Raw genomic sequence first — 24,139 nt, 5'->3', positions numbered from 1 at the left:
ATGTTTCCACTTGCAAAACATCCACCCATCCATAACTGAAATAAACAAAGAAATACAGACTTTGAGAAAGTTTTTCTCCATTAATATTTCCCAGTCTTCACCAGGTCTTCCTGACATTTTAGGCCAGCAGAGGCATCCATTCAGCCATTGATAGACCAGCACAGTATATGAAGTACAGTACAGAGCCTGCAGAGGAATACTTTTTTTTTTAAATTAAAATCACAGTGGACAAATAAAAGAGTTCCTCCAGATAAGCTTGTCTTTCTTCCTGATAACAGAAGTTTAGCAAAGCCGGCCAACAAAACTGGATCCTCAGGTTATATAAACAGTCCCTTAAATTCAGCTTCTTTTAGCTCATGTAAAAGAAGATCCAGCTATCAAGTGATATCTGTAGTTACATATAAGAAAATACTAATTAGCCTTTTGTAAAAAGATCTGAGGTGTGTGTAACCTATACTCTTTACACACAAAAATCAGCTTACATTGATTTCTGAGTGTATACAATGTTATCACACTACAGAGCAAAGTGATAGCTCTTCTTATCCTTTCCCACTCCTTCTACATGCGAGTAACAAAGCACTAATTTTCATAGTTCTCTGAAAGACTGATGGCTCCAATTTAAACCAAAGAGAAAATGATTGCACTGATACCAGACTTCAAGATGAAGTTTATGTGATGTGAGAACCAGAATGTTCAAGTAGTCTGTCCCAAATTAAAACAAAGTGGTTTTACCATGATTTTCAATCGGAGTACTAACTTCTCAAACTATATTATGCATTTGTTCATTTTGCTTAACAATATGAAATAGCAGGCATTTGCTTCAGCTTCTTTAACTAAACTATCTAACAAAAAGCAACTAATTGTGTTGCTTCACTGTGATAAAAAAAATAGCAATAAGAAGCATAAATGTTACTTTTACAGCTGACAGCTTTGACAAAGAAAGAAATCGTAAATCTGCAGAATGTTTGTACAACTGCCAAAATTTGCAGAACATTGATGTTTCGATAGGTTAATCTTTAATATTAAATAATTTATATAAGTACGACCATCTCTAGTATCAGACAAGATACTCTGCTTTTGTAGGCAGTGTAGTTGAGGGATATAAAACAGCTTTCAAAACAAACACTTGGCCCAAGTCAGTAAATTGGTTTTACTTACTTTACTGTGCTCTGATAGAACTCTTCCCAGTACCTTTTATTCCTCAAAACTGACAGGATCAGCTTTTGGTTTGCTCTAAGTGAATCATACCTCTCTTTGTTCCACTTTGGTGGCTTATCTGCAGCTATATTATTTTCTCTGATCATATATCAAATGAAGTGAATGAAATACAGCTCTTCATCAGCCTCCTTACCAAGGGCAAAATTTCAGTTGCAGAATAAACGATGACTTCATGACATAATGGAGCCTTCATGCATGACAAAGCTAAACCAAAACTGAATCAAAGTAAAATACATTATTATCCACCCATAGCTGGAAACAGAGGAAATTTTTCTCAGAAAACAAGAACAATGCATCAATCAATGAAAAAGTTTAAAAAGATACGCTTCTGACTGAAATATTTTACTCTTTAAGATGATTTCTAGTTGATATATGTGAATTATACAATTACACCTCCTGTCTTGTGCACAAAGTCATGTTACACATGAGGAACACAAGGGTCCATATTCAGTGGTGAATGAAATACAGGAGGTATCAAAATATGGTTCTGTGCAGCACTTAGAGGCTTTTGAAGCAAGAGAACAACACTTTCCATCCTGGAAGGCTTTAGTAAAAGGTCGTCAGCTTAAAAGTCAACGGCTATTTTAACTCCTTGATTTATACATGTGAACAGATGGAAAGTTTATGTACGCAGCATTTAATTTTCAGAATCTGTATCAACCTGCTGCTTCTACCGGCTTCGTATTTGTAGTGACTCAGATACTCATTAATAAGCAACTACAGTAATGGGTCACAGTAATGCATGAATTGATATAAACAAATCTGATGCATATATAAGCTATACATAACATACTAACAATTTTAAAATCACCTGGCAGTTCAGAACCCAAAGTATTTAGGCCTAACATCACTTCAGTCCCTCATTCATTCGTTTTCAGAAATAATTAAACTCGCAGCATTCACAGATTACTGGGGATACAGAGCATTCTGAGGAGAAGTTCATACAATTCACAGTTAATACCTTATACTTTATGTCACTTGTTTTTTTCCAAGATCATACCTTAAAGCCTTCAATCAGGGTTACACCTCTAAAGCCTCAGCATCACAAAGTCTGGCTTTTCTCTGGATTTTCCCATGGAGAACTTCCTGTTCTCCTAGGCCTACCCACCCTTCTTAAAGCATTTTTTTCCAATGTTTTATTACTGCTGAATGTGATTCAAAAGGGGCCCATCTGCTCTGGCTATATCATCAAGAGAGTTTTGCACTTTCACACAGCTGCTGAGCTTTTTGTCCCCATGCAGAAGCTGGAATTGCTCCACTTGCCCCTCCTTGCACAGAAATGACGTAAAGTAACTGATAGATCCAAAAAACTTTTGCAAGTTTCTTTCTATACTGATGGCATATCTATATAGCAACCCTAATTCTTCTCCCCACCTCCACCCCTACACAGCCCCCTTTTCATATGGACTTTATGTGTTCCCTTAATAAAAAGGCACCATAAAACTTGAGAGAGTGGTTTTCCAATAGAAAGAAAAAAGAAATCCTATCAAATACATTCACCTTTTTTTTTTAAATTCCATTCAACTGTTCAAAAAGCCTGAAGGGGTGATTAATTCTATTAAAAATTGATGACTGCTGAGGCAGTTTCTTCAGTATTTTTAATATTTCATGAAATTTAAAGCAATTTAACCTCTAATTCTGTAAATACTAAAAGGTAACTATCTGCAAGTATGCTTTTGAAGCTCACATATACCATAAACCAAAAGAAAAATACTTGGAAGCTATACTTAGTGGTATGCATGTCACCATTAGCCTGTAAAATGCTCTGGAAATGAGTTCCTTCTGATAACTGAGATACATCAGCGTTATCTGATTGCAAATACACTGTGTTCCAAGAAAGATTTGACCTGAGTCCTGCTACTGACTCAAAGCCTTTTTCAGGACATAGAAACTTACCTCTGCTTTGCCAGGCAGCCTTGTTCACGTAAAGCAGGAAAAACAACGTAGTTCAGAGCCATATAAACCATTCCAAGAAGTTTGCTTTGGTTTACAATTTGTTTTTTTCTTTTCCCCTATAAGTGAGCTTACATAAAATCTGACCAATTTGAATTGAGTAAAAAAATAATGAAGAATTTGGATTCTTGTAGTAAGATACACAGAATGCCAAACATAAGTTCAAATGGCACAACTTTCTAGCCACATATAAACACCAGCTACAGGAATCAGTTGAACTTTCTAGCATTTCCTAAATTCAATTTCTGGGCAGAAGTAATATGGTATTTACAACAGACTATGGAATGTGTTTTAGATTTTGAGGGCAAGTTGCATCTCATCTCTTCATGCAGCATTAAGGACAAGTGTTTCCTTGCATATAGTGCTTCCTCCAATTATCTGTGAAAGGTAAAAGTGAGTAATTCATTCTTATTGATAAAGGTCTGAAATTCTCACACAGACACAGAAATGAAACAGTGATTACAACTGAACAGCATTCAACAGTTTCCTTATCAAATTTAATGCGTGCTTTTCAGTTCATTTGACCTTATTCAACAAAGCTCAAAAAGTAATAATTTGTTATGTCAATAAATTATAAAAGAATAAAAATAAAGCTTCAGTACAATATCCCCAATTTCATAATTTACCTATAATAATTCACACAACTAACATAAATTAATGAAAAAAGAACTTCAAGTCCAGTTTGGGCCATTTGTTCAGTTAAGAATTAGGATAATTAAATATGTCAAGAACTGTCATGGACATGGTCTGAAAATGTGTTCCATAATCTGACTAATCAAATAATATAAAGCATTCATTGACCTTAGGATATAAATGCAATAATTTAATAGCTTTGATTGTTAAAAAATTTGCTAATATTCCATTGCTTTGTTTTTTGTTTTTTAAAAGACAGCAGGAAATGGTCAAAAAGTTGACAATCAGAAATTGTTTAGCATAAATAAATAAATAAATAAATAAGCAGCTTGTACTCTTGTTCTCTAACATCAATGCTATAGCACTACCAAAGCAAGGATAGCAGAAAAAAAAAATGAACAAGATTGCAGTGAACCATGGCATAACCACTGAGTGACTTCTATGCCATCTCTTACTTCATCCAAGGAAGCACTGCTAACGCTTTATGCAAGTTAATTTGTAATTGAACACTATCAAGAAAGCTACAAAAACAGAGTTAATTAAGATTTAAAGGTAACCTTTGTATGATGGGGGGGGGAAGCAAAGGGGTAGTAAGGATGTGTTTCATTATGATGGTAATTTTACATTCTATTGTTTTAAGTTTGTGAATCATTATCCAAACTAGAAACCAAAAGCTTGCAAGAAAACAGGCCTTGATTCTACTGTTTTTGATCAGTGATCCGCTGTAAGCTGAGTTTCATGTAGGAATTTTTATTGCGTATTTCTATCACTGCATCTCTGACGAGTTCAATGAACATTTGAGGCCAAAGCTTCTGCAAGGACTCGTTTTTCATATGGATGTCAGCAGCTTCTTTCACCAAATTCTTGACGTATGTTTGGCAAAAAGCTTTTCTTTCCTTTATTTCCTGCAACGGAGAAACCATTACACACTGCATAAGACAAGGAAGGAAAGGTTAGACAGAATCAAACTCAAAGCAAACAAACAAAAACAAACCCCAAGCCACAGAAATTTTTTAAGTTTTAAAAGTGATTAACACGAGAAAAGGCACAATTTTCTGTTTGTTTAAAATTGTACAACCTAGTGTCTACTTAAGTTTTCTTGAATATGGCCACACAGTGTTATTGTACTTGTAATAGTCAAAGCACATAAATAAATTAATTTATCTGAAATCCAGGTAAGTAGTCATATAAGTATCTTTTACCAGCATAACAATTTTTTTTATTTTTTGCCTTCTGAGACAGTAGTGTGAAGCAGTGTGAAGCCTATTACGAATTACAGAACTACAAAGCACCAGCCAGTTCCTCACTCTCCTTTGTAGCTTTCCATGAGTACACCACAACAGCTGGAGAGCGTACATTTATCTAAATGTGCTAAGAACAAGGCATATTATCACAAGAAAAATAAGACAGTATACACCCCCATTCACAGTCTTCCTGATGGACTCTGGCAAGTGTGTAGCTTGTAACATGTACTATATTAGGTACTGAAGTAATCCAAAAATATAACAGTAATTTCATGATTAATAATAAAAAAAACACCTCATAGCTCTGCATTTTAAACAAACTGTATTAATTCCTGTTTCTGCAGCTCCATAATAAGCATAGAACAGTTAAATTGCCGGTATATACTTAACCAATTTGGTTTGTGGGACTGTTAAAAGTGTTAGGTCAAACCTCAGGCCATTAAAACTGAAGTTTTCCTAAACGACAGATAAAGTAGAGAAAATACTTCCTGGTTCTTTTACCTGATAAAACAGATTATTTTTTCATTTAACTTACCCTGTCACCTTCAGCAATATACTAATTTAATCACATGTATATTTTTATATATATAACTTTACTCCAGTTTACCTGATAAGTTAACTTAGTTAGCTAACCAAGTTAACTTACTACTAGTTTACAATTGTATGACACCCTCTTTTTTCAATGATATGTATCTTGGATAATAAAACTACAATGCAGTAACTGTGCTTCGTGACCTTTGATTAAATTTCTGGTACTCAGAGGATTTACATATTTCAACATAATCAAAAAGCAAGTAACAGAACAAATATAGGAAACAGGATGCATACAGCTGTAGTTCAGTGTCTGCTTGGAAAAGAGACTGTCAATGAAAGAAACACATTCTCCCTGGAAATATCTTTTTCTCTGCTCTACCAGAAGATTTAGAAGATCTGAAACAGAAATTTAAGCTAGAGCAACTGATGTACGTGTCTGAAAAAAGCCAGCTTGCAACTTTATTAATGATTATCTCACTTAAAAGCTAGGAAAACATTCTTTATTGGTGGACCTGGTGCTAACTCAAGTTTTGATAAAGGTATTCTTCACCAATTCACTTTGGAACACGCTTCCTAACTTCCATTAAAAATATTATGTGCATTATCTTCATAAGAAATGAGCAGGTTTTTTGTTGCTGTTGTTACTTTCCCCCCCAAAAAAATGTTACTAATGCAGGTACATTTTATTACCAATGCAATACTTCTAAGTGGGAATGGATTTGTGAGACTGCAGCGCCATTTGGGAACCATTTCTTTAAAGACAGAAACTGACCATTACCCAGGATTCAGATCAGCTAGCTGAAATGTTTGATTAAACATGCAAATATGGTAAATAGTGATATTTTAAAACAACTGCTCACAAAAGCAGTACAGAAACTTGGTAGTAGTCAAAGGTTACATAGTAAAGAAGTATTTTATAATGATATTCTTACCTCAAGCTTCTCCATATGAAAGTCCTTTGTGACATAATTCAATGTTGCTCGAGCAGAGCTTTCTCTCCCAGCTCTTCTGTTATCACTACTTTCCTCATTTCCAGTCCCAGGTTTCTTCCCCTTTCCCTCCAGAAGATAACTGAACTGCTTCATCCTTCAGAAAAAATATAGAGATTTACAGTTCTAATTGATGGATTTTATTATTTTCTTTTTTAAGTGCAGATGTTCCTAATGATTGTGAGGTTTTGTTTTTTTTCCCCTCTACTCTCTTTGAACTTGTCAGTTATGAGCTTTCAGGTTTATTACATCCTCAAATTCCTCACAATACACAGATGATCCTAACTAGTCTGCAGTTACTTTACTCCTATACAACTGACATTTTGACATGTATCACATTTCATCACCTAAATAGGAAGCCTTGCAACTTAAATTTAAAAGCAACCATCTGTAGAAGACTAAGACTAAATATTTTTAGTCTTTTTTAACAACTTTTTTCTTACAGAAACAACCCTTAAATATGTGAACTGTTACAGTCATCTATTATGAAAAAGCCACAAAAAAGTCTGCATCTGCGCTGTGAAACCACACGAATCCTCACCAATACCAGCACAATTGGAGAATTAAACAAGCAGGGCATTTGTGTTCATGTGCCTCTCATCTTACTCAGCAGACCTCATACAGCCTCTGTGAAAACATCTGTCTTCATCAATGAGGAAGTGTAATATTGCAGTATGCAAAGAACCTATCTTCCATAAGATGTTACTTGTGACATTTTTATCTCTTTACCTAGAAAGAATTTATCATGAATGACATGGTCGAAAATTAAAACAGTATAGTCCAGACAAACTCCAGTTCATCAAATTTTGTCTGCATAGTTTCTCTAAAATGTCAATGCAGTTTGGTAATTTCATAGTTCTATCTGCTACAATAGTGTACCATTAAAGTGGCAGTACATTCCATTCAGACAAACCTCATCTCAGTTTTACGGTATTTATGTTCTAATATACACAGTTTTTCAAGGTTCATTAATAGTACCAATTTGTATCTGCTACAAGAAACAAACTCAAGGATGTTCCAAAATAATAACAGAGAAACAAAATGAGCTAAATGAGAAAACCATTTGCTCAGAAACACGCGTAGCAATTTCAGTCAGTGACTGTGTTATTTAAAGAACAACACAGCCTCTGCCTTCCTTCTTGAATCTTAACAACAAATTTACCTAGATTCTCCAAATGACGAAAGCAAGCGGTAACGGGGCAGCTCAGAAGATGCAACATATGCCAGAATGCCAAAGAGCCTTTCTGCCATTACAACATCATCTTGAGTAACCTGGGAGGAAAAATAAAAAGTGAGAGAGAAGTTTAAAAACTGGCATGTTCATAATTCATTCCATACACGGACTCAGGACTGACTGACATTTATTATGCAGAACACTGAAGACCTACAAAACATAGATTGTATTTCAGTGGCACTTTCTGAATACCTTAAAAGAAACCAAATTAGATACTTGTGCTTGTTTTATTTCCTATAATTCTGGAAAATTTAACATGTGGATATGGTACTCCTTGCTTCCTAATATTCCTCTTGAAATGAGGAATTTCATAATGATTTATTAAGTATCTGAATGTCAGACATTACTTCTACCCTGCACTGCATGTGCTTAAAGAAGGTCTGCTGGAAATACTGGATCAAGTTATGCTGAAGGCACCAGAAGACACTGTCATCCACATAATAAAAGTTATATTCTCTCTGACTTTGGAAGAATCATATAAAAGGTTTATTAAATACACACACACACACGTATGTGTATACATGTGCACATATGTACATTAAAAAAAAAATTAAGTGGCTGCATTTCTGAAGCCAAGAGTACATAGTTTGCTCACTATATATTTCTGCAAATATATACTATATATGCACTGTTAAGTCACAATTAATTCAACTAAGATATTCCTAACTTACTTTCAATGGATGAAAACTTTTCACAATGATTTTTACACTTCGGTTTACTATCAGGCAGATAAAATATTTCCATTGTTTGGTTGATTTTTGTCATTTTTGTTTTAACTAGTAAATTCAGGGCAAAAGAAACAGAGACCATCACTGCCAGAGGACCAAACTATGAACGATTTTAGCTGCCAAAAGTTTGTTGGCACAGCTTGTAGGCCCTTGCCTTTTCAAGGAATCTTTATGATCATTTAAATCTCACCTGTACAATACAGTACAATGAAACTCACTCAATGACTTTTTAACTTCTGGATCAAATATAATTTCTGTCAAGATTAATATATTTCTGGTAAGTAACCCATTTTAAAATAAATTTCACTAACTACAGTATTTATGAGATACTTTCACATAACTTTTTTTCTTCTACTTTATGAAAATGTGTGGATGAAATGAAATTTCAGTCAAAATTCACATGATCTTACTTACCATAATCCTATTTAGCATTTATAGACTATACAACATATCCTTGCATGGCACATACTGCAACAGCATAATGAAGGGAGAAACTCCCCACAGAAAGCCAGTGCAGGAAATTAGAAATGTAATTTCTAATTACATTTCTTAATTAATTAAATTAAACATTATTTTCACAGTGTTTACTTTTGATCACTTTCATTTAAAATAAAAGAAATCTTTAGTGGTCTAAAAGTGAAGGACCTCACTAAAAGTCTGTTAACAGAAGCAAGGTCTGAAACAAAGCATACAGAAGGCAGTGAAGGAAACAAAGGGCACTGCAGCCAGAAAAAGATCTGCCAGAGAAAGAAGGGATTTTAATTAATTTATTTATGTTAAGAGAAGCATAAGGACAAGGTCAACAGAGACACCAGTGCTAAATACACACTATAGTTCATAGAAACTCATGTTCTCCATCTTGTGCCAATACATTCTTTGCTCCATTAATCACAAAAGGATTATAACAGTAATACCACATCAATGCAAGTCCATTACACAGCCTTCTTGCCAAGTGTAGTACGTTAGGAAAACAGGCACCAACTCAATAACTGTAGTGCATTTGTTATCCTGTATGCCATACCACTTGGCGCAGAGCATTTTGTCAAGTTTAATAACTTCAAATCTTGACAGCTATTTTAATTAATCTGAGATTCTTATCATTGGGAAATTTTAAATAATGTATCTCAAAGAAAAGAATTTGCTTCTTAAACAATAATGATATTGTACATGGCAAACATTAATAAAAAAGTCTACTTGACAGTCTCTTCAATCATAGAATCGTTAAGGTTGGGAAGGACCTCTAAGATAATCTTGTCCAACCACCCATCTACAACCAATACTGTGCGCTTAATACACTTGAAGGAAAGTCAATTTGAGCTATATTATCTAGTACCGGAATATATAGTAAGTGATATACTGTAAGCTACAAGGCAGTCTGTCAAATGCACATTTCTGCATAAATATCCAGCTCTAAGAATTGAGGTGCTTTTGAACATAATGTCACAAAGTTATGCCTAGAATCACGTGTAACAGATCATTACCTTTTTAAAAATATATTCAAAAATTATAATAAAAAGCCTTGCCATCAGTTCTTTCCCTACCTCCCAGGTGCAGTTTGCAATATTATTTGCTAATATATCATGTAAGATCACTAGTAAGAAATAAGCAACATCTTACCTCAATTCCATTTATCTTCTGTAGATTAAAATGGTTCAATCTAAACAGAACATAGTATTTCCACAGAGTAAAGTTAACAACTGGATTTCCCTGCGGATCAACTGTTAACTGTTCCATGCGATGCAGCTGGGCTAATGCATTGAATTGCTGCAGGGTCACAAGATTTGTCTCCTTAAACTTCAGGTGCTTAAAAATGAAAACAATAACAATAAACCACTCACTTAATTTAGTCCTCAGGGAGAAAAACATTGATGTATAAAACCAATGGGTGTATATACATTCTAAAATGTCAACATTACATAAGACACTAAATAAATTATAAACCACTTAGTTACATCATTTTCATTTTCATATTACAAAAAAACAAACAAACCTGTGATGCTGCTTGAGGAAGGTTTATTTCAATTCTGCTAACAAAAGTAAGATTCACACATAAAATCAGTACAATATGTTTTTAAACTTTATTGTAACTGACTAGCTCTAAAGTCAGCTGTTTCTCTGAACTCTGCCCTACACTAGCATTCCCATGAGCATCAAAAGTGCAGCTTCACAGCAGCACCACAGAAGGGCAGACAGGGGAAAAATGGTTGGTGAAGATTGCTGAGATTTTGCCACGCCCAACAAATTTATCTCAATGACATAATTTCCCCACAAATTCATTTCTCAATGAAACCATTAAGTGGCATTATATAACATCTGTAAAAAGATGCAGCAAGCTAAGTAAGCATATAATCCAAATGACAAGTTTATTTAAATATGTCATCATTACTTTATTACTTGCTTAAAATCTACAGATTTACGTGTCCAAGAAAGTACTAAACTGACTTCTCATTATAATGTTTTGTTTCAACAGGAACTGAAGAATTCCAAGAGCTGTATTAATTAGACAGCTACTCCCTATGAATTTCACCTCTCTTTTCTATCCTACCATGGTTGGATATTTATAAGATGATCTCAGAATTCACAGTACAAATGAAGGTCTCCTGATACATGGATCTGTAATACTGTAGAATAACAATACGGTGTTTCCACAGCAGTTTTGCAACTTAAAGATAATCAGGCAAGTCGAGCAAACTATGGGAAATAATTACTAGAATGAAAAGAACGTAACCATCCTGTTGAAGAATCTGAATTAAAATCCTGTTTTTCACAACTGCCAAAATGAAACAAACATTTAAGGATGAAACCAGTGTAATTCAAAAATACATCTATTTACATAAAACAGTCAATAGTGACTCCCAAACTAAAGTTCTATTACAAAATAAATATTCTCAAGCTGCTCACACAGCTGACATTCTGAGATATACTTACCACAGAATTGGGAAATTTTATCTTCAGTTTTGTTAACACTTGCACAATTTCATCAAATTCTATGAACACAAAGGACACTGTGACAATGGTTCCAGCTGTTTGAACACTCCAGTTCCGATCCAAGCACTCCAGTGCCCCAGAACCATACAAGTAAAGAGTGTCTCCTTCCAGTTCCACCAGATGAGACTCGAGGACAGACAAGCCTTGTACTGCGCTGTTCAATATTGTATCAAGAGACCTGTGGACAAAACAAAAATTCAGTAATAAAAATTATTTCATAGTAGTAAAATTGTTCTAGTGAATGACAGTCCTTTCATTCACCCAAACCTGAACTCAAATATGATGGCAATTCTCAGTATTCACTCTTTTTTACCCAGCATGGTTCAGAAGTGATACAAGATGGAAAACTCTCTTCCCATCAAGTAACATTACAAAAGTTCAACTGCTTTAGCAGGAAGGCTCTGTCAGTTTTAGAGTTAGGCAACATGAAAAAACATCACTTATATTTAATAACCTCACTGAGAATTTTACTTCAGAATGCTAAATCAGCATGTTTTAGTTACCTAAAAAGAACTTCAACCAACATGAATTTCTGAGCTAAGACCCCTGCAGATTCTATTCTCTGTATGCACTGCAGAAGATATGGTAGGAATAAGTGCTTTAGAATCCATCCCAACAACACAGTTATTAATACCAACAAAGGATGAAGCTATTGACAGTGCTGAACAATCAGTTCCACACTTAAAAGCAGTATCTCTACTCAGCTAAAACCCTTATGTCACACTGTCTGATCAAGACTCATTATTCTCCTTAGAGATGAAATAATCTCATTATTGTTCTTTAATTTTTAATTAATAATTTAATAAGGGCTTTATTATTATTATTATTAACTATTAATTCATTAACGAGGATTATTAAGCACATATTTTAAAATGCGTGTGCTTCCAAATTCGTAATGTCCGTTTTAAAATTAAACAACAGATCCTGGTATTTTCAACACTCCTCTCTACACATCTTGCTTCCCACATAATATACATAGCTGAGCTGACCTGAAGCACACAAAGAATTCAAGATGAACACAACCCACAAACCCACGGGCTCAGAAAGTTGTGCAACAACTGTTACTGATTTGTTCTTTATAACTGTCCTAGAATATTCGGTGGTTTTTTTTTTCCCCACTCAGCTGATGTTTTCTTGACAGTATCTAACAAAAGTCTATGATTCAACAGCTCCAAAAATCCCACTCTGTTTATTCTGTTAAAACCCTGGGGGGGTTGAATATTTTTATTTTGAAAATAATTCCTTTGATTTCCCCAATTCTGGCTCCAGAATTCGTATTTAACACCTCTTTCAAACATTAAGTTCTCCTTCATTTAGCAAAAGTCACAAAAATTTAGCATAAGCTTCTTTAGCCAATTAGCTGCTGTTATATTACTTCTTAAGTACACATAACTTACAATCAACAGCCAGTATGTTCAACAATGACGTAAAACATATTTTCAGAATAAATTTGGGTATATTACATTTGACAATGAAATACAGTGAGATCTCCAAGTTGAGAATAAGAATGTAAGACAAGAATGGGAAGAAAAATTCCTGAACATAATACCTGCTTTCTTCGGGAAATACATATGCAGCACTGCCATTGATCGGACAAGGCTGGTTATCTTTATCTTGGTTTAAAGAAGCCTCAAGTTCTATTCGATTCTGCTGTATCTCCCACTGGCGAGCAATATTACAAATTGTTAACCGTTTCTTTTCCTGAAATGAAAGTTGTAATAAATTAGGACGGCATAGTACCAACATATTTGTCCGATGCAAAAAACACATATATATCGCTTAATCAAAAACTTGTTACCATTTTAAATTGAAGAAACAGAAGCACTGGTTTACGGGTACATAGTAAATACAATGCATTGCTCAAGCACTGTTTTGCATAACCACCAGGTGACAATAGAAACAAGTGACTTAATCAAGACAAGAAAATTAAGTTTAAACTAGCTGATCTGGGTAACCACACAAGTCTTGCTTTGGTAGTGTGCAGCTTGCACTAATGTTCAGACAAAACAGGGCAGATCGACACAAAACACAACATTTCATTATAGTCTTTTTTCAAAAAGAAAAATGAACATTTACTTCATTTGCCCATGGAGAAAATCAGCATTAACGTGGTTTTATGGTTTGAAATGAACACTGTGATACATTAACTTCAACCTATGTTCATGCTTAAGTTTAATCTATAAAAACAACACTGAACTGTTAATCTTATGCTTTTAAGTAACTCCTTCACATTGGGCAAATTGCAGACATCACTGTAACAGTTCACAAAGAACATTCCTCACTGTACTCCATGTTGGAGATGAGAAGTATAAACCTTTACAAATGAACACTGTCTTTTGAAAATGTTCATGAGCTGTGACTATACAGCCTGGGTATTTCCTTAACGTTACCATTCAGGCTGACAGATAAAGAGCATATAAACGATTCACAGTAAAACACTCTATAGCAACATGGAAATCTCTCATGCTGCAGGTGCTGACTCATTACAGTGACACAGATCTTGGTGCCTGCTACATCTGATAATGCAGAGATAAACCCACTGGACTTTCACTGCTGAAGAATGGGCCTTAGCAAGATAAAAAAAAAACTGTATGGAAAAAGGATAAAGAACACCACTGTCAAGGCTGAGAAGTATTTGCAAGAAGAGGCAGCACTGCCAACATCAACTTTTTCAGTGCTGCAAATACAGGAAAGCAGCAACTACTTGCTATCAAATGAATGCCCATGATTTCCTTTAAACAGCACAGTTTACAAAGGCTTGTAGGAAAGTGACAATAACAGAATTCCAGAAAATCATTCTCTAAGTATTTTCTTCAAAAGTAACTCTTGTTAAAATGTTGTGCTTAGAGATTCCCCCCCCAATTGGATATTTTAGCTACTAGCAGATTTGTTCCATTCAATTCAAACAGAAGTCAGGGGGGACAATAAACAACAGAGAATCCAAGTTCACTGAAACCTGCTTTAACAACTGAAAGAGATACAAAGCATCTCACTGAATCAAGCAGAATATACTGCCATTTGACATTTATTCCACTTAGCTATTCGAAGATGTGCAAGTAGTCTCAATTAAGTAACAAAACCTTCAACTTAATGTTGAACTCTGAGTAGTAAGGGCATTATATTCAAACATGCCTTTTCCTCTATGGGAAGTTTTCACTGGCAACATGCATTGAGAAATCTGTGCCACCAATGCAAACAATCTCTCAGCTACAAGAAAACATTACATCAGTGGTTAAGAACATGAACTATAAATAAACACAAACTTCCTTCCAATTAGCTTGTCAACGGCATAAAACATTATGTATAATAATTATTTCCTAATTTCCCATTTCTTTCTCTTACTGAGACCAGACATCAAAACGTCAAACTGGAATACATTTCAGATATGTAATTATTTCACAGTATAAAGCTCTATTTAAAAAAATAAAAAACAACAACAACAAAAAACAACACTAAGACTAGTGCAATGCCAGGATCAATCACGTAGACAATTCTTTTTTTCCATTCAGTTTATGCTTAAACATAATCAAATCTGTTGATAAAATGCTTTTATTTTCAGACGTATGTAAATTTGCTATACTTCTTACAGACTCGTGCAACTCATGTAGTCTAATTCCCTTCATAAAGGACAATTTTACCTAGATAACTTGACAGTATGGACACATTTCCCCACCTTCTCCTCCCACCCCCATCCCCACTTGCCAAATTAAAAGAGCATTTTGTATAACCATTACTGGGCAACAAAGAAGGTTTAAAGGCACCCTCTATTAGTAGAAAATGATCTCGGAACAAATTAATGCAATAAAGGGAATGCTGATAGCCTTCTATCCTTGAACTTTAGTCTCCTGCTAGCAGTCAATCATTTAGTCACCAGCCTGCACGAGTATTCTCGAGTGTGCCCTTGCCTCCCCTGTTGGAGCTGTTCCATCTCAAGCGAACAAGCACTGACCAACCATGTTGGTACAGTACATAAGTGCTCCCCTGAAAAAGACAGCTGGAGCCTGGCTGCTGCTCTGCTAACTGCTCAGCTCCTTCTACAAAGGGCAAGAACTTCAACAGGAAAGAACAAAGGAAGAACTACTTCGGAAAAGCCTATATGGCATCAAAGCACTTATGACATGTGGGAGACCGCATTCAAGGAACCTGAAATCATCAAAAAGTCTTTCACTCTTGGTTTTACTTTATTTCTGTATTTGGGAAAATGAAGTTTGCTCTCTTTTTACATACAGCACCATGCTCACACATTCAGTTGTTGTTTTTTTTCCATTTGGTTGGTTGGTTTGGGTTTTGGTTGTTAGGTAACTAGAATAGCTGAATGAAGAACTTCAACTGTAGGGTAAACTGTTTAAGCTGTAAGAAGTTTTAAAAGATAAACGTATGCCAGGATAATTAAGTCCTAGATTAAAAATATTAGGCTAGAGAACACTGTAAATGGCTTACGGTAGATTGATCTCATTTTAGTTAGAACAGCCACATTAAATACCTTAAGCAAGCTCTGTTTATGACTTTCACGCTTCCTTTCTTCTTCTTTTCTTGCTGCAACAGATGCCATGCGTCTTTCCTCTTCCTAGAGGAGGAAAAAGATAACACTTTTACAAAACCGTGAATTAACCTCATTGCTGATTTTTTTTTAATATTACGAATAAGTTTCATTACATTGGCATTTAAAAGTAAAAAATATGTATTTTAATAACTAAATATTTTAACAGTAAAACAAAAAATGATTCTACAAGTAAATCAAGAAATTTTTAAAAAATGTCTACAAGATGGAAATACTGAAAATGAATCTTAATATTTGTATTTGTTCAGCTCTTCAAAAAAACATAAATATACAATCAGGAAAACAATAACAAACAATTTGAAGTAGAATAGTATTTCTTGTGATTAGTATGTTTTTTGGTAAGAAAATACACAGGATGAGTGGACATATCTCAGTTTACGCCAAAATAATAATCTTATCATTATATACTCCTTAGAAAGTTAGTTATTCCTCATTCAACATCAGAACTTGAGAAGAATATTTTCAAAATTAACTATATTCCACAAGTATTATTTCTTTTCTGTATTACTGCCTGTTCACGTTCTTTCTACCTGAATAATGGAAGCCATATAATTGAAGATATTAAATTGTCCTGGTCCAGGAGATATTTAATTTAATACCGCAATACAACCATATTAGGTTGAATGTTCTCTGTTTACAGAAGTCTAAACATTCTCACAGCACAGTATTTTTAGAACATGTATTTTCCAAGTAACAAAAGAAATGTTCCCTATGAAGTAAAAAGTGTAGAGTTCTTCCAAGAAAAATATTTAGTAAGCATACTTAAATTTATTTTCATTTACTTCATATGCCATTCGGGTGTTTCTATTAACATATCTTCCAAGAACATGAAGTGTTTTGGTTTCCATCAAAACAGAAAGCTCCTGTCCTAGGCTTTTCACTTCCACCTTCCAGCAAGTTACAAGTGAAGAATATCAGTAAACAGAGATAACAGGAAGATACTGATATGACAAAGTTCTGATACAAATCAAACATACTCTGATTACAGAACTATAAGAACCCCCAAGCACACGGATCGGTGTCCAACCCGAAGATCAAGTAGAAAAGGAACTTGGCACTTGGCATTGTTAATGCATGCTTAAGAAAATAATTTCCATTTATATTAAAAATATATAAATAAATTAACTAGTAAGTTAGAAGTACACCTGAGATGTGAACATATCTGCATACTACCCCAAAGACTAATGACACACCACACACGTTGACAGCAGTCTGTAAGGCCACTGAACTTCAGAACTTTCATTTGACTTCAGCCTAACGTACATACATTAACAAAAGGCCTGCCTTAATTCAAATTAAGGAAAGAGGTTTTGAGTAAAGTACATTTCTCTTACTCAGCCTTAGCAATTACCTCCCTGGAACACAAACCGAAAAGCATAATTTTTTATTTTATTTCTATTTGTTTTACATTCTTTCACCCTAGAAGGCTCCTGGCTTTCTGAAGGTTAGGTTCCATTGGCACACTCATCTGCTTCTGGACTTTTCAGGTCTTCCTAAATAGGAGGTTACCAAAAAGTTGGTGTCACAGAATTACAGGATAATTCAGGTTAGAATGGATCTTGGGAGGTCACTAGACCTGCTTAAGGAAAGATCAATAACAAAGTAAAATAAGAAAAAAAAAAGAAAGAAACAAAAGAAAAAAAGAAGAGCTTTACAGACACATCAGAACAACAGAATACCACACAATGAGGCCCAATATGTAAATGAGATTCTGAGGGAAGCTATGAAAAGAAAAATAAAATAAAATCAAGAAAGAAGCCTGTAGGTATATGCTACAAAAATGAATGTGTAAATAATACAAAATAAAAATGCAGTGTTCATTGGTATATGATACAGAATGTTAAGAATGACAAGCATGATTCTTCTGGCAGCTGTTTATCTCAAAGTGTACTAATCTTACATTTACTTAAAATTTGAAAAAGTCTTATAATAAGGCTTAAAATAGCATCATTAATGACACCATTCAATTAAAAAGGAATTAAAAGTTGATTTCTAGCTTTCAAATGTCTTGATTTGATATGGCACTTCTGCTCTTTAACATTGTTTGAAAAGTTTAAAGGTTTTTTCTCTCTCCCATTTTCTCTAGCAACTTTTGATCTCACCTTCTCAACTACTGAACAGATCGAACACATTAAGTAACTTAAAGTATGTTTAGAACTCTGAAATGAAGGTTGTTTTTTTCCTCAAACATTTGATTATATAAAATTGGTAGGCATTAAGAAGAGAAATGCAAACCAGTTGTCCCACCAAGAGAGAGGGAGCAGGAATTATCCATCCTAATTGGCAGGAAGCAGCTGGCCAGTCATCATATGCTCAGCTTGAAATTACCTGAACTACTATTACCTTTAGCACAGGAGAAGGTGAAAGCTGCATAAAAAAGTGGCACTAATCTGTAAAAAATGTGCTTCATGATTTCACCACCTTTCAAAACAACTTCAGGTTAAGACAAACATCCACCAACTTTTCCAACAGTTCTTGCAGCTTCCACAAATGTCCCTTTCCACCCTATCTTCTATCCCAATGACTTCCCTTAATTTAGCATCAAATCCATATTTTATGACACTATCTGCCAGCCACGAAGGCCTGTTGCCCACATTCAAGTCTGTCCAGTACTTTACCAAGCCTCATTCTTTGTACTGAGATGAACAAATGCAAATGCTGTTCTAACTGGAGTCAGATTTTTTTTCTTTATCAAGAGTTCATCATAATTTGAGACATTTAAAAAGCACTACATCTATTATACAATTGTACAAAACAAGTGAGCTGAAATAAAACAAACAACAAATAACACAAAAAAAGAAATACAAACCAACCTCCTCAAACAACTAGTTCTTCCTTAGTATTTATAGAAGTAGAATGATGGAAAAAACATCTGAATGAAGTTCAAAGGCCAAATCTACTTCTTATACAAGTCAAGTCTATATACATTTCTTGATTAATCTTACAGAACACATGCAATCAATCTTGAAAAAACACACTGAAGAACAAACAAAACTCAGCTATAAAACAAAGCCTTTAATAACCCTGCTACAATTCAGTTTCATTATCACCCACTCTTCCCTTTTAGCTCCAGATCTTTGGAAATTCTTTCCTTCTCCACTTCCCTTTGTTTCCCCTCATTATTCAGCTGCTTTCATCCATAACTTTGTGTCTTTTTGATAGTTGCCAGATGAACTAAAGCTATTTTAAATCCTATCTCCTGCATCTTCTCTTTTTGTGTGTTCAAAAGAAATTGTTAGGCTAACAATAATGAATCTTTAAATAGTTAAAGAGCTGCTGACAGCTCTGTCATCCTCCGAAACTTGCCAAGTATCCTTTTGCACTCTTTCCTAAATTCTAATTCCAGATTGTCAGGACCCACTACTGATAGAGAATTTCCAGTACACCTTAGAAAAACTTAAATCCCAGCTGGAGGGTTCAGACAAGCATGCTGGGCATCTGTGGAAGAAGTCAAGGTTCCTACTGCAGTAGCCTGCCAGGAAAGAAAATGTCATCACATGAAGGAGCCTGTTAATTCTATGACCAGGGAAGAAACCAAATCTCTAAGCTCCATGTTGGGGGGATGTTTTTCTAGAAGGTGAAAGTGCCAAATCATTACAAACAGAGTTTGTAATGCAATTGCCACCACCATTTATTAAATCTCCACTTACTAAATGGCTAGGGAGTCATCTTCACACACACACCCAGCAGAAGTTTTGCTTTCTGAAACACATAAGGCATTAATGAGATTTCTGAGGATACAGATTCACATTTTCAGCGTGAAGCTACAGCAGTGACAGAACGCCAAAAAGAAGAAAACGTATTAAAAAGCAATTACCCTGCAACATAATTGCCTGGAGCTTGGTCATGGCGATAGCTCCCCCTGCTGCCCATTAGCTCCACCCTAACAGTGACACGGATTCGGGCCAAACTTCTCATTATATATACACTGTAGCTGTATATATAGCTGTATATACACATACATAAATACACACATACATATATATACATATACATACATACATACATATATATATATATATATATATATATATACATACACACACACACGAACACACCTATATACATATATAGGTACAGGCAGCTAAGTTCCATTGACATCACTATCAATGATTTCTTGGGTCTGCGCCTCACTGATTTAAGAGCTGAAAATTTGTTTTCCAAACTGCTTAGTAATGAGATAGCTTGAGCAAACACCAATTTCCTCACGGGAAAATGATTCATAAGTTGTCATAATATGATAGAATTCCCTGAATTAAAGCAATTCTGCTCCAATATAAGAAATACTAGCGCAACTAGTTGCTATTCCAGAGAATCCGATATTTGCAGCAGCTATGTTTCCCAGCAGTCTCCTAAGGCTGCTGCCTCCAGAATTCCTCAAATGTCCTCTTTTTACAGAGGATTCTATGGAAAATGCCTGGCACTAAAGAGAGAATGTTCTCTTAAAAGCCAGCTTCAAAGCCTCTTACAAGCTTTTGAAAATATCCTTTATGTTTTATTCTTTTTAAAAATGATTTTCTTGCCCCAGTGAAGCCAGCAAGCAAAAGGAAAGATAAAAGAAGAATAAGAATTGTGTAATCCCCATTTCTTGAGTAGAACCAACTTCTGAAACAGTTAGGGAAGAATACTTAGACCGAACACCCTGGTCCAGCTCTCAGTTCTGTGCAAGAAAAAGCAATATTTAAGTCCAAAACAGTCTGGATGCACTTCAGGCTAATGAATGAAAGATCCTATGAATGTATTACCTTAAGTATACTAATTAAGTGAGAAAAATCATATACCCAATACTGTGTGCCTGCTCTCCCACCAGGGTACATTTAACCCTACAGCCAACGGCAACTGCATGTTGTATTGCTAGACAGAATAACTGGGTTTGGCATTGCCAATTGTCTAACTTAACCACAAATGTCACACTAGTTATTTTTCTTTAGAAACGATAATAAAAAAGATTCTATGATTAAAAGTCCTATGATTATCTGAGCAGCACAGGTTTTGGGTTTTTTTTTGGAAAAACTTACAGCACCATCTATATTGAGAAAAGATTTTAAAACATTTTCTTGAGGCTCAAAATCCAGAGGGCAAATAAAAAGGATGCAAACCACACTTTTTTTTACAAGTGGTTTTATGAGCAACACAACTGCTGAAGCCTGGTTTTCTACGGCTTTTTGTCTTGTGGGTTGATCCTCTTATGTTTAACAAGGTGTGAACTCAGATTAAGTTTTTCCCAAGACTGTGCATTTCTAATAGCCTTTTCCCATATGGATCCTATACAGTCTACAAAGGGATTAGAGCTTTTCCTACAGGTTTGCCATCAATGACTTCTATCACAATCTTTCTCTTCTCAAGTAGAAGAAAAAAGGCATTTCTTTATTTGACTCAAGTTTCTGAAATAACGCTGAGAAAGCACTGTTTTAAAAAGCAAAGCAATCAGCTACTATACAGTATAAATTCACAGAAGGCAAGAAACCTACTGAACAAACTCCTGGGGGAGGGGAAAGTAGTTTAGATACTGGTAGTAAAACTCAAAAATCCCAAAGCAGCTCATTTTTAGAATTCACGTTGTCCACATACATGTTTTACTTTACATCATAATTGGTTCTATTTCATATTTGCAGTATACTGGCTACAGGACAAGAGGATGTATGGTAAAACAATAGCCACAATTTTTAATGCAGTTATACAAAGCAAATGAGCATTTAAAATAAGGTATATATTTCAGCACCTGGTAAAAAAAAAGTTAATGCCAATACCACTGCTTGTTAAGCAGGTTACATTTGTTACAGATTTATAGACTCATTTGGATTGGAAAAGACCAGCAAGATCATCACACCCAACCACTAACCTGACCTCCCAAGGTCAGTGAACTAAACCATGTCACAGAATCACACAGAATCACAGAATCACAGAATTACCCGGGTTGGAAGGGACCTCAAGGATCATGTAGTTCCAACCCCCCTGCTAGCAGGGCCACCAAAAATACACATTTACTAGATCAGGTTGCCCAGGGCCCCGTCCAACCTGGTCTTGAACACCTCCAAGGACGGGGCATCCACAACCTCACTGGGCAGCCTGTTCCAGGACCTAACCACCCTTCTAGTAAAGAACTTTCCCCTAAAAACATTGCCCGCCTTTGCCCCGTGTGAGGCAAAGTGTCCCTTAGTGTCACGGTCTTGCTGTTTGGGTTTATGTTATAAGAAGGTTGTGGTTACATTTCTCTTTTAACTGGACAAAGAAGAATTAGTGTGAGTATTCTTACACTAAGAAACAAACGGGATGTCGTAATGGTAAGCCCCCTGCAGTGATTTCCCTTCATCCTCTACCTCACTGCATATTTTCAAGAGGTCTAAAGGAACTTAGCTTCATGTCCTCAGTCCCTTTATCAAGGTTACTTTAATTTTACCAACAGATTCAGAAATGAAAGGGGAGAGAGTAGGTTGGGCACAGAAAGGAAAAAAACAGATACATAGTGTGATCACTGCATTTCCTTGGAATGGCAGACTAAGTGGAATTTTTAGATGAAAGAATATAAATGATGCCAGTTTTAGTGTAAACAGAACACTGTTTTCATTGAAAGGAATATTTTTCAACTATACATCAAACCCATAAAGACTACACTAAGAGAGTTCTAACAGAATGCTTCGCAGTTTCTCATGTTACTTGACAACTGGTCACACAGCATCTACTAATGACAAGTTTAAAAGTTTATTTTAGACATGTTATAAATGAAATGAAGAAGCAGGCTCTTACATAGTACTGCACAAAATGAAAGAGGAATCTTAAATATCAGAATGTTTACATACCATTCAATTAAATTGAACAGTGAATTAGTGAAACCACTAAATTACTGTTTTTTCCCCCTACATATGCACACAAAGCCCTACATTTTACTCCTAAATTTAAGAAACTAGTAAGTTTGATGAAAACATAAATTTCTTACTGTGATTCTCTTCATATCTAGCTGTCGGAGCTGCATCATATGATGGAGAACAGTGTGTTTGTACCATGTCTCCTGAGCTATTGGATTGCCATCAAGGGTGATATCTGACAAAGATGAGGAATCAGCAAGGCACAGAATATCGTCAAAACTGTAACCAAAAAAGTTTAAAGTTTTAATGCCACAGAGTATGAATAATTAAGAGATGGAAGATTTTACTTCTTAAGGATAGAATCAATATTCATTTCTACCTGTACTCAGAAAGAAAAAAACACCAGTAAAATAGGATGCCTATGAAAAGTCACACATATATTAGCCATCAAAACCAGCACGAAGACAACACAAAATGCAAGAAAAAAGACAAGTACAAAAATCCCAGAATGATCCTGGGTGTTTGTGACATCATTAAATATTGAAAGGAAAGCTGTAAAAGCATCATATCTTTAAAATACTGTTCTGAGTCCAGTCTACAAACACCAGCAGGTTGGCTTTCTAAGCTACATACAGTTTCCTGACAAAAATAACCGGCCTGTATAAAATGTATGTAGACATGTACAGCCCCTATCTTGTTCCTTTTATTAAAGATGAAAGGTGCAAAAAAAAGCAGCTGACCCAAATAAACAGTGTTCTTAAACAGAGAATTACTTCAATTTCCAAAGAAACCAAACACTCCTAGGAGTAAGCACAAATACCCAAAAACTTCCAGAAAACTGATTACAGTGGATAAGAATAAATATTTGTATATCCTTACGCAGTTCGGCCCATGATTGTTGTGTCTCTGCTACAAAATCAAGTAGGTTAAAATGGAAAATATGAAATAATTGGACTTGGAACACTTGAGCACAAAGCTTAAATCTAAAAATGATGAAACGATGATCACACCAAAATATACAGAAAAAAAAATCATTTTACTAGATAACAAAAGTTCTGAAAAAAGAAACCATTTCTGAACTGGAAAACATAGAATCAGTGTTCAAATATTTGTACTTTTTAAATAGAGTGACCTTACTGACTGCATCAACTGGATACGGTTCTTACCTCTCCTGTTGGCAGGAAATACTTGGAAGGTGGCACTAATACTTGGAAGGACATCAAACCTTAGGAATGCCCTGAATGTACAACT

At 35.0% G+C, this 24,139-nt stretch overlaps 1 protein-coding gene across 5 annotated transcripts in view; it reads right to left on the bottom strand.

Annotated features, from left to right (window-relative positions):
- Nucleotides 1–200: 200 nt before the first annotated feature.
- Nucleotides 201–24,139, bottom strand: part of LRRC49 (leucine rich repeat containing 49) — a 42,305-nt gene continuing 18,366 nt past the window's right edge. For all 5 annotated transcript variants that reach the window (XM_015872581.2, XM_015872583.2, XM_015872582.2 and 2 more), the window contains 8 exons: nt 23,020–23,167; nt 16,005–16,088; nt 13,071–13,222; nt 11,462–11,699; nt 10,151–10,336; nt 7,734–7,843; nt 6,515–6,668; nt 201–4,709 (listed from right to left, as the gene is read on the bottom strand). In XM_015872581.2, coding sequence (XP_015728067.1) covers nt 4,503–4,709; nt 6,515–6,668; nt 7,734–7,843; nt 10,151–10,336; nt 11,462–11,699; nt 13,071–13,222; nt 16,005–16,088; nt 23,020–23,167 — 1,279 coding nt within the window. In that variant the 3' untranslated portion in view covers nt 201–4,502. The remainder of the gene's footprint in view (nt 4,710–6,514; nt 6,669–7,733; nt 7,844–10,150; nt 10,337–11,461; nt 11,700–13,070; nt 13,223–16,004; nt 16,089–23,019; nt 23,168–24,139) is intronic.

The sequence above is a fragment of the Coturnix japonica genome, chromosome 10 (assembly GCF_001577835.2).
Source record: "Coturnix japonica isolate 7356 chromosome 10, Coturnix japonica 2.1, whole genome shotgun sequence".
NCBI lineage: Eukaryota > Metazoa > Chordata > Aves > Galliformes > Phasianidae > Coturnix > Coturnix japonica.
The sequence above is the reverse complement of the archived record's forward strand: the minus strand, read 5'-3'. Positions and strand labels throughout refer to the sequence as shown.